This window comes from Moschus berezovskii, chromosome 9 (assembly GCF_049115385.1).
Source record: "Moschus berezovskii isolate FMDL1 chromosome 9, NW_MosBer_1.0, whole genome shotgun sequence".
Taxonomy (NCBI): domain Eukaryota; kingdom Metazoa; phylum Chordata; class Mammalia; order Artiodactyla; family Moschidae; genus Moschus; species Moschus berezovskii.
In genome coordinates this window covers 24,638,615-24,658,334 of record NC_142468.1, presented here as the reverse complement: position 1 = coordinate 24,658,334, position 19,720 = coordinate 24,638,615, and the positions used below count along the sequence as shown (strand labels likewise).

At 32.2% G+C, this 19,720-nt stretch overlaps 2 protein-coding genes across 6 annotated transcripts in view; both read left to right on the top strand.

Annotated features, from left to right (window-relative positions):
- Window positions 1–19,720, top strand: part of GPHN (gephyrin) — a 546,447-nt gene that overhangs the window by 334,075 nt on the left and 192,652 nt on the right. For 2 of the 5 annotated variants that reach the window (XM_055436130.2, XM_055436132.2), the window contains one exon: window positions 15,489–15,545. The exons of 2 other annotated variants lie outside the window; for them this stretch is intronic. In XM_055436130.2, coding sequence (XP_055292105.1) covers window positions 15,489–15,545 — 57 coding nt within the window. Of the gene's footprint in view, window positions 1–15,488; window positions 15,546–17,660; window positions 17,733–19,720 lie in introns of all 5 variants that reach the window. One more of the 5 variants, XM_088839525.1, reaches the window with a different exon arrangement.
- Window positions 11,454–12,845, top strand: LOC129562727 (large ribosomal subunit protein uL29m). The gene has a single exon (XM_088840284.1). It carries the CDS (start codon window positions 11,602–11,604, stop codon window positions 11,869–11,871), a length of 270 nt encoding a protein of 89 aa, XP_088696410.1. The 5' UTR covers window positions 11,454–11,601; the 3' UTR covers window positions 11,872–12,845.

Sequence of the window (19,720 nt, the reverse complement as noted above, 5' to 3'; positions counted from 1 at the left end):
TCAATAAATGCAGTTATTAAATATGGTTTTAAAAATTGCTCCAAAAATCACATTTATTATTTTGCTTATTTCAAAACTTTAGGATAACAAGTGGCTTGTCTTGATATTTTTCCATAGATAACGCTTAGCTGTTCAAATTGACAGTGAATTCAAATAAAACAGTTATTTCAAAATCTTTTTTTTTTTCAGAAATTTTTCTTCTGTATTTTCACCTAGGAATATGATACTGTTTCTTTTAAATAATTTTACCAACACCAAAATGTAACCTCAAAGATAAAATTATTGCTTTGGTGTTATTTAATTTTAAAATTGAACTTTTAAGGTTGAATTAGAGTAGTAATATAATAGAAAAACTAATTTGAATACTTTTTAAAAAGAAGTGAAGACAATCAAATTACTCTTCCTATTGAAAATCTCAAATTATAAGACTGCTTAATTGATGTATACTAGATGCTTTAACGGAGAAGGCAAGGCAACCCACTCCAATACTCTTGCCTGGAAAATTCCATGGACTAAGGAGCCTGGTAGGCTGCAGTCCATTGGGTTGCTAAGAGTCAGACATGACTGCGTGACTTCACTTTCACTTTTCACTTTCATGCATCGGAGAAGGAAATGGCAGCCCACTCCAGTGTTCTCACCTGGAGAATCCCAGGGACGGGGGATCCTGGTGGGCTGCTGTCTATGGGGTCACACAGAGTCGGACACGACTGAAGCGACTTAGCAGCAGCAGATGCTTTAACATGTACTTTTATATCAGTGATAGATGTAATCTCTTCCCCCATAGAGTTTACAATTTAGTCAAAGGTATGCTGAAACAAATAGGTATTTTTAAAATAAATTTATTTAAAATAACCTTTAAAAATTATAATAAGTAAAACCTTTAAAATAATGTAAAAATAACCTTTCAAATTATAATAAATATACTTTTGTAATAACTTAATAATGATACATTGAAATTTATGCTAAGAAGAAGTGAAAAAGTGTAGTAGAAAGTCAAAGGAGGGAAATCTCAGATTGGATGATCAGAGAAGGCAGCTCTAAGGAGTAGCATTTCACCGGGGACATGACAAATGATGAAAACAAAATAACAGCTTTTTTGCCAGGTGGAGACTTTGAGAATTATGTTCAGCAATAACGACCGCTTTAATGGTAGTATTCACTATTCAAACACTCTCTGTAAAAATACAGAGATACACAAATAACCTAATTCAATGACTTCAAAATCCAACTTCAGATCAGTTCTTCTTTATTTTAAATAGTGATTTTTTCCCCTTTGCATACTAAGTAAAATTCAAGGCCATAGGTTTTAGCACATAAATATATTCTAGATAAATTAATTTTATAACATAAAAATGTAAGGCAGAGAAGAAATAAAAATGAAGGTCAGGGTTCTAATTTAAGTTTTGGGTAAATGATGTTGTTAACTATACTAAGAAATGAAAAAGCAAAGGAAAATTGTTAATGCATTTTGGTTTTGAATGTTTTCAGTCTAAGATATGAGACATCCCAGGATTGTTACCTAGCACAAAATCAGGACACAAGTTGAATCTGACATCATTATTGTTACTAAATCTTGGATGGAATGTTTATAATTTTAGTACATATTACTGTTAGCCAAACCCCATAAAAATCCCCCTCCCATATTTCAGATTAGGCATGCAATCTGTCATGTGCAGAAAAAAATGTGCAAATACATTTTCTTTACATCACAAATACAATACAGTCTTAAAAGTCCAACACTAGAAAGAGCACTTGACTTGATATTAGAAGTCCTGGTTTCAAATACTGGCTTCTCTACCTGAAGCTACACTGCATTAAGCAAGTTGTTCAACTTCTCTGAGCTTTTTGTCTATAATAAAAATGGTAATCCTTGCCTCCCCAACAGGGTTATTAACTATTAAATAAGTCTTTGCCTGGTGCTAGGAAAGTAGCGGTGGGCAAATAACACTATTCTTGGCTTTACACACAGATAAAGCAGACAACTATAAATTATAATAAAGTGTAATAAGTTTTATGATTTATCAGCAGAAGTATATAATACTCTGGGAATAGCCATCAGAAACACTTATCCTAGTCTTTGTGAAAATACGGAAGGGTTAAATAACCAAATTATGAATAAAAACTAACAGTTCCAACCTTTTCCTCTGTAACGTTTTATCACGGGGCAGCATTTAAGCTAGAAACTTCCTGTCCATTTGTATGTATGCATCTATTCCTGTTAGGTCAACAGCTATAATGTTGGTATTACAAATTATTTTGAATTCACATTTTATTTGCTCTCTGCAATATTTTATTCCAGATTGTGCTTTAATCCATTAAGATTCTCCACCTATAGTGAAAACATGATCTATCAAGCAAACCAAGTTTGGATTTCCTTTTCAGTACACTCGTCACAATCTCATAAAGACAGGGTATTATCGTTTCTGAAGTTCTATATAGATGGCATTGTCTCCAGCAAAAAATATTGCTAAGGGTAAAAATATATTTGACATAATATTTTTCTGTATATGGGGAAATTCATTTCTCCTTGATGTCAGATATTTTCTTTTCATGAAATCTGACTGAAATGACAAGTGATTTTCACTCCTTTGGCTTGAGGACACAGTGAAATATATTTTAACAACAAACTTGAGATTTTAATCTTGCATTGCCCTAAGTAAAATAGTGCCTAAGCCAAAAAGTCAGATAGTATATAGATTCTATGAATGGGCAATCTCTAGAGGACTCAAATTCTAAAATGATGATCATCTCCCAAAAAATGGTTTGCTAAAAGAATAATTCTGTAACAAATTCTGTGTTAAAGTGAATATGATTCACAAATGAAATAAGTTCTGCTTTTCAGTTATGAAAGGCAGCAGCATCTCTTTTAGAATCAAGAGGCTTGATGTAGAGAATAATGACCAGAACTGAAAAGAAAAAAAATCCAGACTTTCAATCGATTCACCACTCCCTATCAATGTCATTAAAAAGAGAGAATTTTTTACAAAGACCAGTTCAATTTTCCTTTTCTTCCCTAAGCATCTGAAGTTTGACTAAAATAAATAGATGAATAAAGGCAATCTCTGCACATACTCCTTTGTACTTCAAAGGTTAGAATAGAACTTTGTGCACAGACTGTTTTCTCTTCTTAGAAAGAAAATATAAGTGAATTTTCCTATCTAACTAAAGTTTATAAAATAATTTTTACATATATATTAAAGTATCCTTATGGAGTATGTGTTCCTTTAGTAGTAATGTCTAATCTTACATTCAAACAAAATGCAGAATTATAACCTCTCTAGGCTTCTGTTATTGTCCTTTGAGCAAAGGAATTTAGATTACTCTGGATAAAGAATATTTTCTTAACTCACAATTTTTAATGTCTATATCTGAAAGGAAGTGGATATCCTTTACATACAAAAATGGCATTATTTGATCTAGTATCAAGGTAATATTTTCTCTTGAGTTTTTTTTCCTAGTGATATTAGTTTTTACCAACTATTCCATATTATCAACACTTTCCTTTGTGAACGCCAAGATGATTGTGTAATATGGCTAGTTCATTGGTTCCCAAGTCTTTGGAGACTCAAGAAGTTCTACAATTCTAGCCTGAGTCAAGACACTAAGGCCTGCACATTATTTTCTACTGTTTTAGAGCGCCTAAAGAAAATTAGTAAAACTACACTGACCATCAGGTCGTTGCTTTTGTCTGAAGTTATACCAACATTGGCGCATCAACAACTGTTCAGCTGTTAATGACATTGTAGAAGTGTATGGGTTCTACATGTGGAGTCAACAAACACCAAAAAGGTTGGAAAACATTTTGAATGAATAACATTACTTAGTGTAATAAATTGCATCTCTGGACATAAAAATATAAGTTTTGGTTAACTATCTCATGGAGATGAGGGTTGCTGAGCAATAATATTCTCAACTTTGTTGGTCAGATCCATCAGTTCTCAAACTTAATGGTCTCAGGACCCCTTCACATGCTTAGGAATTATTGAGTACATCAAGGCTTATTTATGTGAGTCATAGCTGGTGATATTTATTGCACTGATAATTAAAACTTAGAAATTTTTAAAATGTTATTTATTTGCTTTAAATTGAGAATAAGACGTTTCTATGTTAATTTAAATAATATTGCTAAGGGTAAAAGTAATGTTTTCCAAAATTTAAAAAACTCTACTAGAAAGGATGGCATTGTTTTACATTTTTTCCTGTTCATTTCAATGTCTGGGTTAATAGACGACAGCTGGATTCTCATATCTGCTTCTGTACTCAGTCTGTTGGAATATGTTGTTTTGGTTGAAGGAAATAAATCCAACCTCACACAGTTGTGTGGTTAGAAAAGAAAGGAATATCTCAATAACATTTTCATATAATTGTGGATTTTCTTTGACACTACAACAAAATTGTTCAGTTGATAGTATATTGAAAGTTAGTTGAATTGTAGAATTTAGCCCTGTCAAGGGCCATTTCATATGCCAATATATTAAAATCCTTTGGACATACTGCCATATATAAAATAGATAAACAGAGACCTACTATATAGCATAGGGAACTGTATTTAATATCTTATAAAAACCTATAATGAAAAGGATCTGAAAAAGGTTATATATATGTATAAATGAATCACTTTGCTATACACCTGAAACTAATGCAACATAGTAAGTCAGCTATACCTCAATAAAAAGTTGTTCATTCTGGGAAAAAAAAAATTTGTCAGTCGGTCCTGAATGTTTAATGGATCTTATATCCAGGTATGTTTTTGTAATGTATTTTTTGATCACATGGAAAATATAAGTTCTTCCAAGTATTTACTCTATCAAGATTCATTTTCATTAATATAACCTCCAACTCATTAAAAACTCCTTGGAAGCATTGGAAGCTCATGGTAATATCCATTTTCCATAATTTTAATTTTGCTTAAAACATAGTTTTTTCTTTGGCCAAAAAAACCCAACAAACCCTGTTTTGTTTTTTTTTTTCACTAAATTGACTGTCTCATTTCATTCATTTTCAAGAAAATGTCTATCAAACATCTAAAGTCTGAATAGTTATAGTTTGTGAGACATTCTTTCAAGCAAAAATAGTGTTCTGTGTAAAACCTGGCTAGTTCAGCTTGCAACTCAAACTGTTGCCTAAGTTCTTTAACTTGAGACACCTGTCATTCTTTGTTATACAGCAGAAGTGTTTTATTTTATTCTTTCTGTTTTGTCACACTCAAGGGACAAATTTTAACTAAATTGAGTTAGTATTTACTGTTTCATTGAGAGGACAATGTTAATGAAACTGTTGAGGACATAGGGGTGAATAATACAATAACTATTCACACTATTTGTATCCACTGCCTAGATTTCTACTGTAGTACCAAACTACCATTGGTTTTGTACCATCATTTCAAATGTCAACATGGAGGCAAATAATGTCTTGATATTACTATTAGAATCATTTGGCCTTGTGGACCCCTGAAAGAATCTTAGGGACCCTCACAGGTCTGTGGAACAGACTTAAAGAACCATTGGTATAATCAAATGAGCAGAGTGCTTTATGTTTCTTACAAAGCATCCTGGGTCTCTCTTGTTTAGACCATGTTGCAGTGGTATTCTCATTCCAGAGATCTATCCTTTTTATATCAATGACCACCAGTACCATGCTTAATATAAATGACTCACCCTGACTCTGATCCAGATTAATTCTAGGACAGGGAACAGAGTTTCTCCTCCCTGACTCAAAATAATAGAATTCTTCACAACATCTTTTGAAGATAACAACCAGAAAATACATCTCCAGCTAGCCTTACTCATTTCCAGTGTGAAACTACTTCTATATTTGTACAGCAACTAATGTTTCCCTAGAATCTCCTTTCTACTTATAGGGACACAGAGTCCTCTTTTAAGCTATAACCTAGTTGATGGAAGATATTTTATTAGGGATATTTTGGGGGATGACTTCCTTTTTTATAATTAGTTTGGAACATCTAAAATTGGTGAGATTTTTAAAATAAAAATAACAGTTTTCAGCTTTCTAAAAAATCATGTCAATATTACTGGGCCAGATGACATATATTAATATTCAAATGGATTTCTTTATACCTTCCAGGCTACTTTACTTGTTTGCATTAAATGCCTGCCTCCTAGAGACTTTTGAGTAACTTATTTCTACTCTCATTCATTATTGTCTAGTTTCTCCTTCTTTATAACAACATTTGTTTTGCTATTTATTCTAGTTTGATAGAAAAACAGATTTTTGAGACTTCAAATAAAGGGTTTTCATATCTTTTCTAATAGGAAAGGCACTTTCCAGTATGGTAAACTGTTTCATATTTTGAAGAAAACTAAAATAAGATAGTAATAATGTATTTTAGCTGTGAATTTTTAGTTTACAAATTATTTTAAATGGTTGTTAACTATTCTTAACATTCTGCTAAGTATACAAGATTCACCTTGATTTTTGTTTCTTCATTAATCTGATTAAACATCCCCTCTACCTTTATGTACAATGAAAATTGAAAACTGAATTTCCCCCATCCTTTTCTTAGCCTTTAATGTTCACCGAATTAATTTCTCATTGAAACTAGGTATAACTTAACTGTGAAATGTGCAATCACCACATTGAAATCTGAGCTGCAAATGAAATTTGATTAGCTCGCCTGAGAATATATAGTTAACCAGAAAGTATTAGCTAATAGTTAACAGTTTTATAGGTTAGACAGTCTTCAAGTGCCATGGTCTTTTTATTATTATTATTTAAGAAAAGTAATATACATGATCATTTTAGAAAATTTTAAAAATTAATATAAGCAAAAACAAAGAGATTTCCTGTAAGACCACCTTTAATAAATAATAGCTGTTAAAAATCTGCTTATATCATCCTGGGTTTATTTTCCTATGCATTCAAATATTTTATATAAATGGATCATGATAAGAAGGCAGTGATTAAGAGCTCAGGTTCTGGAATCTGACAGGCTTAGCCTTGAATCTCAGCTTTTTCAGTTACTATATGTATGGCTTTCATAACATTACTTCATCTCTATAACCTTAATTATCTCATCTGTAAAATGAAAAATAATGCCATTTGCCTCATAGGGTTATTTTAAGGTTTAAATTTTAAAATGCATATAAATCATTAACTACAGTGTTTGAAATATAGGAAACGATCACTAAATATTAGCTATTGTTATTAAACTATATAAATATTATAACCTGTCTCATACATTTAGTAACATTCTTTCCTTTCTATGTCATGAACATGTTTCCATGTTTTTAAATTATCTTTTACGACATTAATATCAGTCTTTGTTCAGTATTCTAATTTGTGGGTATAGCATAGTTTTTTTCACCAGTCCCTATTTTGCATATTCTAGTTGTTACCTATTTCCTAGTCTTACAAATAATGCTGTGATAATCTTCTGGAAGTTAAATGTTTTAGAGTCTTCTCTTAATTAAACAAAGCAACTTGTATTAATTCTACCTTTGTTGGAAGTATTTGCCAGACTTTTAGGCCCATGGTTCCCATAATTCATATGGATCATTTTTGCATCTTCATGAATTCAATTTTAATATTCTGGAAGAAGCAGTTTCAAGCATTTGCATTTGACTGATTTACTGATGGATGTTTAAAAATTATAGATCCAAAGTTATTTGAAAGTCAACAATATTGAGTATGTAAAAGTACTGCTCTTTCAGGCACTAAATATTGAGCCCTGGTCTGCCACTTTATAATTTTGTTAGAACTAGTAGACCTCAGTTTCTATATCTGTAACATCATGATAGTAAGTTGCTGCTGCTACTGCTGCTAAGTCGCTTCAGTCGTGTCCGACTCTGTGCGACCCCATAGACGGCAGCCCATCAGGCTCTGCCATCCCTGGGATTCTCCAGGCAAGAACACTGGAGTGGGTTGCCGTTAAGTAGCCTCTAAAGATCCTTGTAGGCCTATAATTCTGTTCCTTTGAAATAAGTTTCTATACTGACTGAATAAATATTATCTTTCACTTTAGCCCTTCTCTCTGATATTATGTCAATGTCCAATTAATGTAAAATAATTTAATGTCAGCTTTTCCATTTCATGCTGCTACATAAAGATTATTAACTGAAAATATTCTAACTTTGTTTAAGATCTGTTTCATTTAGTTCAAGCTTTGCCTCTATTAAATGGAATATTGTTTTCTCTTGGTATTCACTAGCATTTTGTCAAAGTAGAAATACAAGTAATGAAATTAAGAATACTGTCTTTCAGCTTAATTTAGTATCTTTGATTCCTATAAACTTCTTTCTAAAAGTTTAGGGTATGTTTTGTGTAAAAGCAACTCAACAAAATAATCTGTCCCATCATTATTTCAGTAGCAGAATTTATTAGATATAGCCATAATTCAAATCTATATAGTTAACTGGCCATGTCTTATTCATGACTTTACTAGAGAACATATCCCAAACTAAACTATTTCTTAGATCTTTATATTTTTAAATGATACATATACCAAAATTTGCCAGGTATTTTCTTGCCCAAAACTTCAGGATTATCTACTCTCCCTTTTCATTCTACTTTCATTAAAGATACAATGCACATTAATTCAGAAATCTATTCAATGAGTATTTTTAGTGTACATTATGTCAAATACTGTGCTAGGTTTTAGAAGAATAGTAGTGGATGGACTTACTGAACCTGATCTCAAAGATCTTATAGTGGAGCAGATATGGGGAAAAAAATTACAATAAATCTATCAAAGCTTTGATAGTCTAAAAGAGCTCGTCTCATCTTATAGGGTATAAAATAAATATAATGAGTAAAGGGCTGTTTACTTAGCCCTTTATGAAACAGTAGATAGCTGTTTCATAAAAACAGAAAATCAGCAAAGAAATATGTGGGGAAAAATGTACTCTCACTAGAAATCTATTAAAATTTTTATAGTCAAATTGATAACTATCTTAAAATTATAATCACTGCTATAATGAGCAGCGACATGAATCTTCCTAGTCACACTAGCAGAAATATAAATTTGTATGACATTGTAAACAAGCTATATATTTTAAAAATATTTTGTTTAACCAATGGTATTATTTCCAGAAATTTTTTGGTGGAAATTATCGAACAGAGAATGAAAGATTTAATTATAAGATTATTTATCACAGCATTATTCATATTCATGAAACAGAATCAACCTTAATGTCTATGGTTATATAACTTACAATATATATGTATATATGAGTTATTTATGTAATCTAAAAAGTCATATTTAAGAATATTTAATGGCATGGGAAAATGCTCAAAATAAAATATATAGTTTAAAAAAGTAGTAAGCAAAATTGCATAGAGATTAAATTATAGGTCATTTTATAATCTAAATTTTTTACTGGAGCAGAAAAATATAAGTTTTCCTGGTTTTGTTATTTAGACAGGATCTGGTAATGACATGGATGGGTGTCTTTTGCCTGCTTCATAAAACCAACTATTTGCTTGTGTTTATAATTGTATTTATACCAGGGTATTTTTCTATGCAGGCTAAACCATTCTATTCCTAATCTTATTGGATAGAAAATTATATTTCAGTTGAAGTTTTAATACAAACTTTTTTCTATCTCCTATATAAATAATAATTCTTCAGAACATACACTATACTATTTAAAAGTTACCTATTCCAAAGTACCTAATAACTATTTTATACTGCACCTATAATGGGCTTCTTAATTTCTTTATAGACAGATAAGAAATTTGGGGAAAAAAGATCATGGATTGAATTATTCTCTAGATAGTGGGCAAGAAATAGCATGCTTAAAAGTCTAACTTTGTATAGATTGCATCATTTCAAAATCAAAGCTATCATAGAAACTTAGGGATCAAAATAATATGTATAATAAATGTGTAGTAAAATAAAAATATTTGAAATGATAATAAGCCATTAGAAATCATAGCCTTTAAAATAAAGGATTTCCTAAGTATACAAATTTTTTGTAAGCCAGGGGGCAGTTGGTGGATCTGTTACTTGCTACCAAGATTTCTTATTTTTGACTTCTTATTTCTTCATTATTCTTTGCAGTATTTCCTTGATCTTCTCTATCTTTTTATCGGTTTGCCTTTCTCTAGAAATGCATTAGATTATTTTTCCTTGATGCACAGAATTGCTGCCTCTCTCATTTTCGTTTCTTCCTTCTTTTTTTACTTTGCCTTAATAAATCGCAAGTGAAACAGAATTATTTTACAATGAAGCACCAGTTTTACTGAAAGGCCTAAAATACAGTGAATTTAAATATTAACCAGATCCCAGAAAGAATTTCTTTATTCAAAAATTTGTTTAAATTTTGAATTCTCAAGTAAAACTTTTTAAAAACCTCCTTCTCCGATCATAACTATCAGAAGCAGTCTATAGCTGTATCAATATATTTTAAGTGATATTGGTTAGAAGACAATTTCTAAGAAAAAAGTTTTATCTCCTGTCAGTGATACCCATACTTTTTTTAAAAAGTGGCATGTTAAAAATGTCTGTTTCTCAAGGTAGTTCTAAACGTACATTAGATAATTCTAAAAACAAAATAATTCAATCCCTAAGACAAACAAACAGAACTGTTTTTTTAATCTAAACAATCTTAATCTAAATCAATACAAAATATATTAGGGGAGAAAAAGGGGAAATCTACATAAATCATTCTGTAGATGAGAGCCCAGATTTCATGAAGAGATCTCAGAGCCAGAGAATTTAATACCAGCTATTTACTTTTTTTTAATTTATAGGTCTCCACAAAGCTACTGATCCTAAGACCTGAGTTCTCCCATCAATAAAACAAATATATAAAATATGTAACCTTTTCTCACAATTCTTCACCAAAATCTTGCCACTAAAAAGAAGTATTATGCATACACCTAGTGATATGGGCACTTACCTTTGTTGTTTTTTTTTTATAAAATGGAAATTTAATCTGATTTTGACCACTGGAAATTTATAACTGATTTTGACCACTTCCAAAATTAACATGGCATAATAACTCTTAAAACAGTCCACAGTCCTTTGACTAAAAACACAAGTTATTTATAAACCACTTAGTATTTACTTTTGTATGTAATCCAAGAAAAACAAAATAGTAAATTATGGTTAAGATGTCTTAGGCAGCACTTGACTTCTGGGCTTCAGAAAGATGTGGAAACTTTTTCTGAAGAAACTTTTCTTTCTTTCGTGCTAAACTTATCTTCCTTGCTTTGATGCAGGCTTGTTTCTCAATTCTCAATCTGACATAACGTTCCATGTAGGGCATTGCAAAGAATCGTTTTCTATTGTATCTTTTATTTAGTTACCAAGGTATAGGCCACTGCTTGCTGATGTGAAAAGATGGCTGCTGCCAGTTTGGCTGTTTTCTGCAGAAGAGTCTTGGCCGCTCTGAATGCTTCTACGTCGTTAATAAGTTCTCAGGCCCTTGCTAGCACAGGTTGCAGGTTTTCTCTTAGTCTGTTGACTAAGAATACACCAAATGTAACATCTTTTCACCAGTGTAGATTACTTCATACCACATTGTCTACAAGAGGACCGGAAGAAAAGGTAAAAGCTGGAGCTTTGTGGACCTGTCAGCATTTAAGGAACAGAAGTAATGAAGATTTACATAAACTTTGGTATGTTCTCCTGAAAGAAACATGCTCCTAACTCTAGAGCAGGAAGCTAAGCGGCAGAGACTGCCAATGCCAAGCCCGGAGCACTTAGAAAAGGTAGTAGATTCCATAGATGCATTAGATAAAGTTGTCCAGGAAAGGAAAGATGCCCTCAGACTTCTTCAGACTGGTCAAGAAAAGCCTAGACCCGGTGCTTGGAGAAGAGACACCTTTGGAAGAATCACCTGGCACAAGTTCAAGCAGTGGCCTATACCTTGGTACCTAAATAAAAGATACAATGGGCACTTAACATGACTTTTAGAATCCAAAAATTTCTTGAAGTTTCATATTTTGTTACAGAAACTAATATAAAGATGTTTTATACTTCAAAACCTTGCATGTTTACCTTTGAAAAAATATTGACATTTTGCTTACAACTAATTATTTTCAAGAGAGATAAGGGTGAGATGGGATAATTTCCTGCTTTGTTAATAATCGAAATACTTTTACAGTATTTACAGAGCTCAGTTTTGGAGAACCAAGATAAATCAAAGGGAATCAGCAACTCATATTGTGTGAACATCCAGGCATTTCCTTTTGTTGCATAATATATCTATAAGTCTCAGAGAAGGCAATGGCAAGCCACTCCAGTACTCTTGCCTAGAAAATCCCATGGACAGAGGAGCCTGGTAGGCTGCAGTCCATGGGGTCACTAAGTCAGACACGACTAAGCGACCTCACTTTCACTTTTCACTTTCATGCATTGGAGAAGGAAATGGCAACCCACTCCAGTGTTCTTGCCTGGAGAATCCCAGGGACGGGGGAGCCTGGTAGTCTACCGTCTATGGGGTCGCACAGAGTCAGACACAACTGAAGCGACTTAGCAGCAGCAGCAGCATATCTATAATTCTATCTCTTTTTTTAAAAAGATGAATACAAATAGCAGTCTTTTCACAACTTTAGAGGCCACATCCTCATAATTAATTCCTTAGGGTAGATTACCCAGTAATTAATTCCTAAAGAAATATTCCCAGAATGCTGCCAAAGAAATGATACAGTGCAGTCTTCTCAGACAATTTTTAATGGATATCTTGTTAATATATTCTAACTGAGAGGCTGAATATAAGATTGAAATGATTTTGATCCCCTAATTTATTTCTTTTACAATCTCAGTAAAAAATATTTATAGAAGGATTTCTTCAGGGTACAGAAATCATTAGTGATAATGTTTTTTGTTTTGCAGGTAACATTTTAGTTTTCAATATGTGTAAATAAACTAATAATTTTAACCAACCCATAATCCCTACAGTTCTTTACATCCAGTTCTCAAACTTCATTTATATTGCAGTGATCTTATATGGAGTATAAACATTTGAAGTTTAACCTCTTTTAGTTATTAATGGAGAATGTTTAGTCTCACAGAAAAATATATATCAAATTAGCTATCATTGTGAGGCTTTTATAATTATCATGAAGAATCAATTTCATTTTATCCAAATGCTAATCTTTTATGATTTCTTTTAAATTCTAATCAAAGTAAAAAAGTAATTGGTATCTGGATAGCTGTGAATTTCTTTTATTTATGCTACTCCATCATAACTGATGATTAAGTGTTGACTAGAATAAATGAGAGCATTATATTTTAAAATCTATGATTTGAGAGCATTATATTTTAAAATCTATGATTTAACTTCTCTCTACAACTCAAATTTTATATTTTCAAATTCTTTCTGAAGTTTTTCAATATTAGGAATTATTACCTGTGTCAGGAGCAAAAAATAAAATCACATGACATTTGAATTATAACCACTTGTAGCGTTGATAACCACATTGGTTTTCTAAAGTCTTCCTCTCATGATAGTTAAGAATTTGCAAAATCAGATTTAAATACAGAAAATTGGTGTCAAGCATTGATAGATGAGCTCTCTACTCCTAAAAATCTTTGCTTAATTTTGTATATAGTCTCACATCCAGAGTTCATGGTGATTGTCTTTTCTTACATTTCATTCTTTAAACTTCTGTACTAGCACTTGCATTTGGAATTGAAATGATTTAGGAAAATTTTCTTCCGTGCATTAGTATAGTAACAAAATTTCTAACATAAATTGGATAAATAGACAAATAGACACACAGGGACATGTATACTTAATACAGCCTCTTATAAGCATCAGGTTTTTTCCCAACCTATTTCCAGGCCTATTAAGGGAGTACAACTTTAAAGTAGAAATCAGGAATGGTGGATGTTGTTCTTGGGTTTGTCATTAACATCCTATGTAACCTTGACCTCCTGTTGCTGGACTTGTAATTTTAAGCCTTCCAGATATAAAAGATAATGTAGAAAACGGTGTTTCACATGTTACTATTAATATACAATAATTCAGTTCCTAAACATTTTTAGAAAGCAACATAAGGTATTAGAATATTTTTATATAAAACTACATAGTTTATAATCAAGATATTGTGAATATCTATTTAAAATGGAAAAACAGCTTTTGATATAAAGATGTTCTCTGATATCAAATAAAATAGCATAAGAAAATGACTAGACATTATGAACACACTGTCCATCAGAGGCCCTTTATTATAGAATGTTTCCATTTTAATTAGTATCCATTGTTTCTGAATTTGAGGATTTTTTTCAAGTAAAAATTGTGTAAGGATCAGTGATTATCGTTAGGATATAACATTTAATTAGTGTTGAAGAATTAATAAAAACTATATCAAGTAAAACCGAAAGTTGACTCAGTTCTTATGGACCAAGATGCTCTTTTCAAAGTGAAAATCCAATTTTCTCAGTATTATTCCTAAGCAATCTCTTTATGCTATCAAAGATATTGTAAAAAAGATAAAACAGTAGCCTGCCTCCAGAAATTATAATTTTGTAATATGGTCAAATTTCTTATTTTTCCTGAGGACTTTAACACTGGGAATTTGGTATCACATGGATACTTCATCTACTGTCTCCTAATACAAGCAAGACCATCACAACTAACTTGAGCTATGCTGGTCTCAACGGAGACCGTCATCCTGAACATGAAGGAAGCCATAATGTAAAAGCGCTTGATCTGAAGCTTCCTTTCAGTTTCCCCTGACTCTTTTTTTCAGTTTGTTTTCCTCTTCAAACAAAATATTAGTTATTGTTACAGCTCTATTAAAATAAAGGCAAAGGGATTTCTTGTTTATACCTCATCTAATAAAAACACTTTGGGTTTAGAATCTTCCTTTTCTCATTTACACAGTGATTTGAAACAAATTTCTAAAATAGCAGTTTTCTTTTCTTTTCTGTTGTCTTACCCAAGAGGAAAATTCAGCTGAAATAACTGAAAGTTTTGAGGGAGTGAATGTATCTAACTTTGGTCTGGCATTAAAATTTTCTGGTTGGGCAGCACAATTGTTTAATTGGGAACCTCAGTGACAGCTGAATAACCTCAATGCTTGGGTCAGCAAGCAGGGGAACTTCACTCTGTCACCTATCAAGAATGATGCTTGTCGAGACTGATCTCTCCACTTATGGAACACTCATGCATCTAGTAATACCACTGTTGTCTTCTGATATTACAATGGAATAGACACTAAAAGAGACAAAGTTTTCTGCATAGGTATACTTGTAACTCTTTGTTTTTTGTAAGCCAAATGCAAATGTAACACTACTCCAGATACTGCTTCATCAGAAGTCCCCAAGATAACCAAAAGTAAGTGCCCGTTTCCTCATCTTAGGAACAGAGTCATAACAAAGACTGAATTCTAGCAACCAGCCTATTTACAGAGCATGTCATATAGCCTCTGGGTTAGTTACTTAACTCCTTGGCCTCCTAGGACATATCTCAGAGTCGATTGATGTTTTTGCATGTATTATTTACTAATGTTTAGAAAAATTTTTAAGTTCACTTTTTCTTTATTCTGTCTTTTTTACCCATCTTCCCTCATTGTAGCAAATTAGACGGCCGGATGAAAGCAAAGGAGTTGCTAGTAGAGTTGGATCCCTCAAAGTAAATATGTTTCTAACATTTTTTGGCAAGATTTCGTCTATAGCCTACACTTCTTCCTTTTTGGAGGGTGGAGGGAGGAAGGGGGCTTTTTCCATTTTTCACCATCCCATTTTGTTTTATTTTAGTATTTTTATTGGCTGTTGGGTCATATTTTTTGTTTGTTTGTTTCAGCTACACATAGAGCAACCAGCTGAAGGCAAGCTGTCAAATAACTAGCTTTGAGTGGCACCACAAACAAGAGAAAGGGCACCTGCCTCATTTCAGGTGCCTATAATTTGGGGCTCCAGAGTAAACCGTTCCTCTGATTGATGTCACTGACTATGTGTTAAATTCCTGTTACACAGAGAACCAGCATTTATTTTCAGATTATTGTATTCCCCCCCTTTTTTTGTTAAAAGTAATTAAATGTATTTTAGTGCCATTACCATTTGTAGTTCATTACAGAAAAATAATTATTATGAGTTAATAACATGTATCACATATATATAAAATCTTAATTAGAAAAGGAATTTCATATGATGCTATTATAGTGAGCTCACATATAGCTAATAGTAAGCACTCTTAATCCCCTTTGTTTTATTTGTCAAAAGTTAAAAATTGGTATAATAATCGAAAGAAACTGATATTTATCTAAATATTTGCCCATTTGTGTATGTGGCCTACTAATATACCACTTAAGTTGATCTAATGGTACCATTTGGTAGTTGTTAAATATCCATTTGGTCAATATGTCTTGGGCACTTGATACTCTAACATTTAATCATGATGAAAAGATAAATAAGTTATCACCCTTAAGAGACTTAGGCATAATCAATCACTTTTAATGCTGCCACCATAAATGCAAGTTGGAAAGTTTGCTGAATTTTAAAAATACACAGAGAAACCTCCTTCAAAATTAGCCACTTCTTCTATGTCAATCCCATGTGTCCTAATAGCAATAGTAACTGCTCAATTAATCACAATGACATAAATCACTGTACTGGAATGTCCCAATATTCAGTAACTACTTTTAGACTAATATTAAGTCATTTTAAAATTTTACCTCCAATTTATTTCCATTTAACAATTTATGAAGCACTAATGTCTGCACTCTTTCCTCTCCTTGCCTCTTCTGCCTTCTTAATTTTACTTTTTGTTGTTGTTTATTTATCTGTATGTGTGCACACATGAGTGCACATGGATGAGGGTGTGTCTGTATGTTTGTGTCTTTTATTCCAAACAAGCCATCTTCTCTGTTCTCTAACACTGCTATATACTGGGTAGCATTTTTTTGTTATTATTTCACTAAGAATAATCAGAGGGGCTTAGAAGTGTTGGTTATATGCCTGTTTCAAAAGCAAGGCAAACTGAAATTATTTAGTCAGAAAAATATGACTTTATGTATCTTGATGATATATCAGTAGCATTCCTCATTGTCTACCTGTGAGGTATCATATTTTAATTTTTAAGGGGCCATAGATCCATTATTGTTGAGACTGGATTATAACTCAAATTCAAGTGAGAAGGTGCAGTTTGACTTAACTTTTTGGAAATGACTGATAGTGAAATAAAGATTAAATAGCATTCATAACTGCAGCACCATCTGCTATAAACTGGATTATATGTGCGAGTACACCTGTGTTGATCTTGAAGTTAAGCTTTTGGATGTATAGAACTTCAAGTTGTAATTATATGTTTATTGTTTTTAAGTGTATATACAGTATGATTGTGTATATACATATAATAAGAACAAAATGTACATTTTAGGATTCAGTCCATTTACTTGGATATGGATGAAGCCTTAAATCATAAAGATGTTTGGGAAAGAAAGGTTTCCATATTTCTGCAAAATAGAAAGTTTTAAAGTGAATCTATAGGGAATTATAAGAATAGTTATGATATTTATTTTCTCTAACACTTTGGGGAGAAAAGATGCTTTAATTAAAATATTCTCTTCTTAGTCACAATTTATTGAGCACGTATTCTTGCACTGTACAAAGATCTTTGATGTTTTGAGATGTTTGCCAAAGGCAGTGAGGAATGTATAACGCTATGATCTTATTTTTAAAAGGAAAAAGGAAAACTGAAAAGAGAACAAGTTGCTTTTTCAATTCATTTTCTGATGTTTACATGTAGCTCCATCGAAAGCTGGAGGAGCTCAGAGATCACCTAGAAGGCAATGTGAAAGGATACTCTCTCAGAGTAAATGTACGATTTCACTCGGTGATTTTTTTTCCCCCCAAACTTCTGCTGACTGGTAATTCCAAATCAGATTGGTTTGTCCTCTCATCTCCATTTTTTTTACTTTCTGTCTCTTTCTCCCTACCTCTTTCTTTCTTTTTGAGCTGTAGCTTCATGCTCACATTTATGAAATAAAGATTAAACTGGCAGGGTAGATGACCTTTAAGCCACACTAACATTGCATTTGATTTAATAGCATTCTGGCTCCAATGCAAATTAAAAACTGTTTTTTCCCCAAAAATCTGTGTTTCTTACACAATTGTATAATTTTCTGAGGATCTTTTCATGAGACTTCATTTGGAGCTTTTCCATTGAGTGTGTCTTCTGTCCCTTGTTGGATGTGTCAGCAGGATTCTAAATTATGTGCTGGATTCAAGTGATAGAACCTTGATGATTCCATTTCTGTTGTCAAGGGAAATATTCAATGTTAGAGTCTCATTATGGGTAATCTGGCAAGTAGATACATCTGTTCTGAGTTAATAGACTTCTTTTAACTCAGACTCTTTGGGAATAACTAAGATACTTTTTTTTTTCCTAAAAATAAAATTAGGCAGTAAGAATCTTCACTACGAACACTATTATGTAACATCTTCCAAATACTTGAGATAATGGCCAATCTCATGACCCAGGACAACACTTTGAAGGAGAACAATACCTTATAGTCACTCAGTGCTGTCCATACATCATATAGGCATACTAACAATAGTTTTTTTCAGACTCAGAGTGCTTGGTCCTTCTCCTGAGTATACCTTTTCAAGATAAATAGAATTAAAATCTCTGAAATGGTATATGATATAAATACAATAGAAGAAAAATAAAAATACTGTAGTAAATAATTTCTGGCTCTATTTAACCTTGATCTCCTATTTCTGGGGCTTTAAAAAGAAGTTCCGAAGAATCTTAGGTCTGATTTACTTCTCCCAAGATTATTGCCATACTTTTAATTCATATTGCTATGAATATGAATAGTTATGAAGGATAGAATAAAAAACGGTAGTGCTATGATACTTCTCTGGTTTCTCAGCTTTGTTTTTAATTATGTACTCTATGTATTATGTGTATCTCTTCACTAAATTTCTGATTACTAAAGTTCAGTTTTTAGTAACATCAGTCATTAAATACTGATAGCTAAAGAGAGGAGGAAATTAATATGTATCTCATTTTTCTACTTCTTTCTTTTGAGCCAGTCCTTCTTTTCAGTCATATTCTTAGAGAATTTGAAAAATCATCCACAGTCATCCCCAGAATCTATTCCACTGTTTTAAGAAATTAAAAAGATTTTTATTAATTTTATAATTAAATAAGTCTAGATACATCTGGATATCATTCTAGAAATTCCTAAAATGAGTCTCATAATGTATGTATATAGTGCCATATTCTTCCATAACCAGTCATAGAAAGTGATATTATTTTTCTTTCAGTGAAACCAAGACCAGAAAGTTAGACGTGCTAAGGTCTATATGGTAGGGTGTTCATGTTAGATTAGGGTTAATGAAAGCTCTGTGCTTTGAAAATTGGGTTCTCATGCCACTCCAGTTTCTTCAATACCTACACTGCAAGGAGGAGTGCATGGTAACTAGTCTCAGTGTCCTCACCTTTTGTTTAATTTCACTGTGTCACACTTTGTTCTACCTTTTTTCTGAAAAGACTGAATATAAAGTATACTATCCTAAGATTCCTGTTAACTGGAATAGTAGGCAAAAAAAAATTTTTAAGTGTCAAAAGGCAAATAATAGTATCTTCTCTACAGAGTTCAGCTAAGAAAAGATACAAATCAAATCTTGACTGAATGTTCAGGTTTTCTCCTTTCCTGTTAATTCCCCCAGAATGCTTTAAAATAATGGCTTCCTAGGTGGCTCAGTGGTAAAGAATCCACCTGCCAGTGTAGGAGCTGCAGGAGACACAGGTTCAATCCGTGGGTCAGGAAAATGGAGTAGGTAATGGCAACCCCAGAG

Excerpts from the sequence above, each read along its gene's own strand:
- LOC129562727 (XM_088840284.1), top strand. The coding sequence starts at position 11,602 with ATGCTCCTAACTCTAGAGCAGGAAGCTAAGCGGCAGAGACTGCCAATG.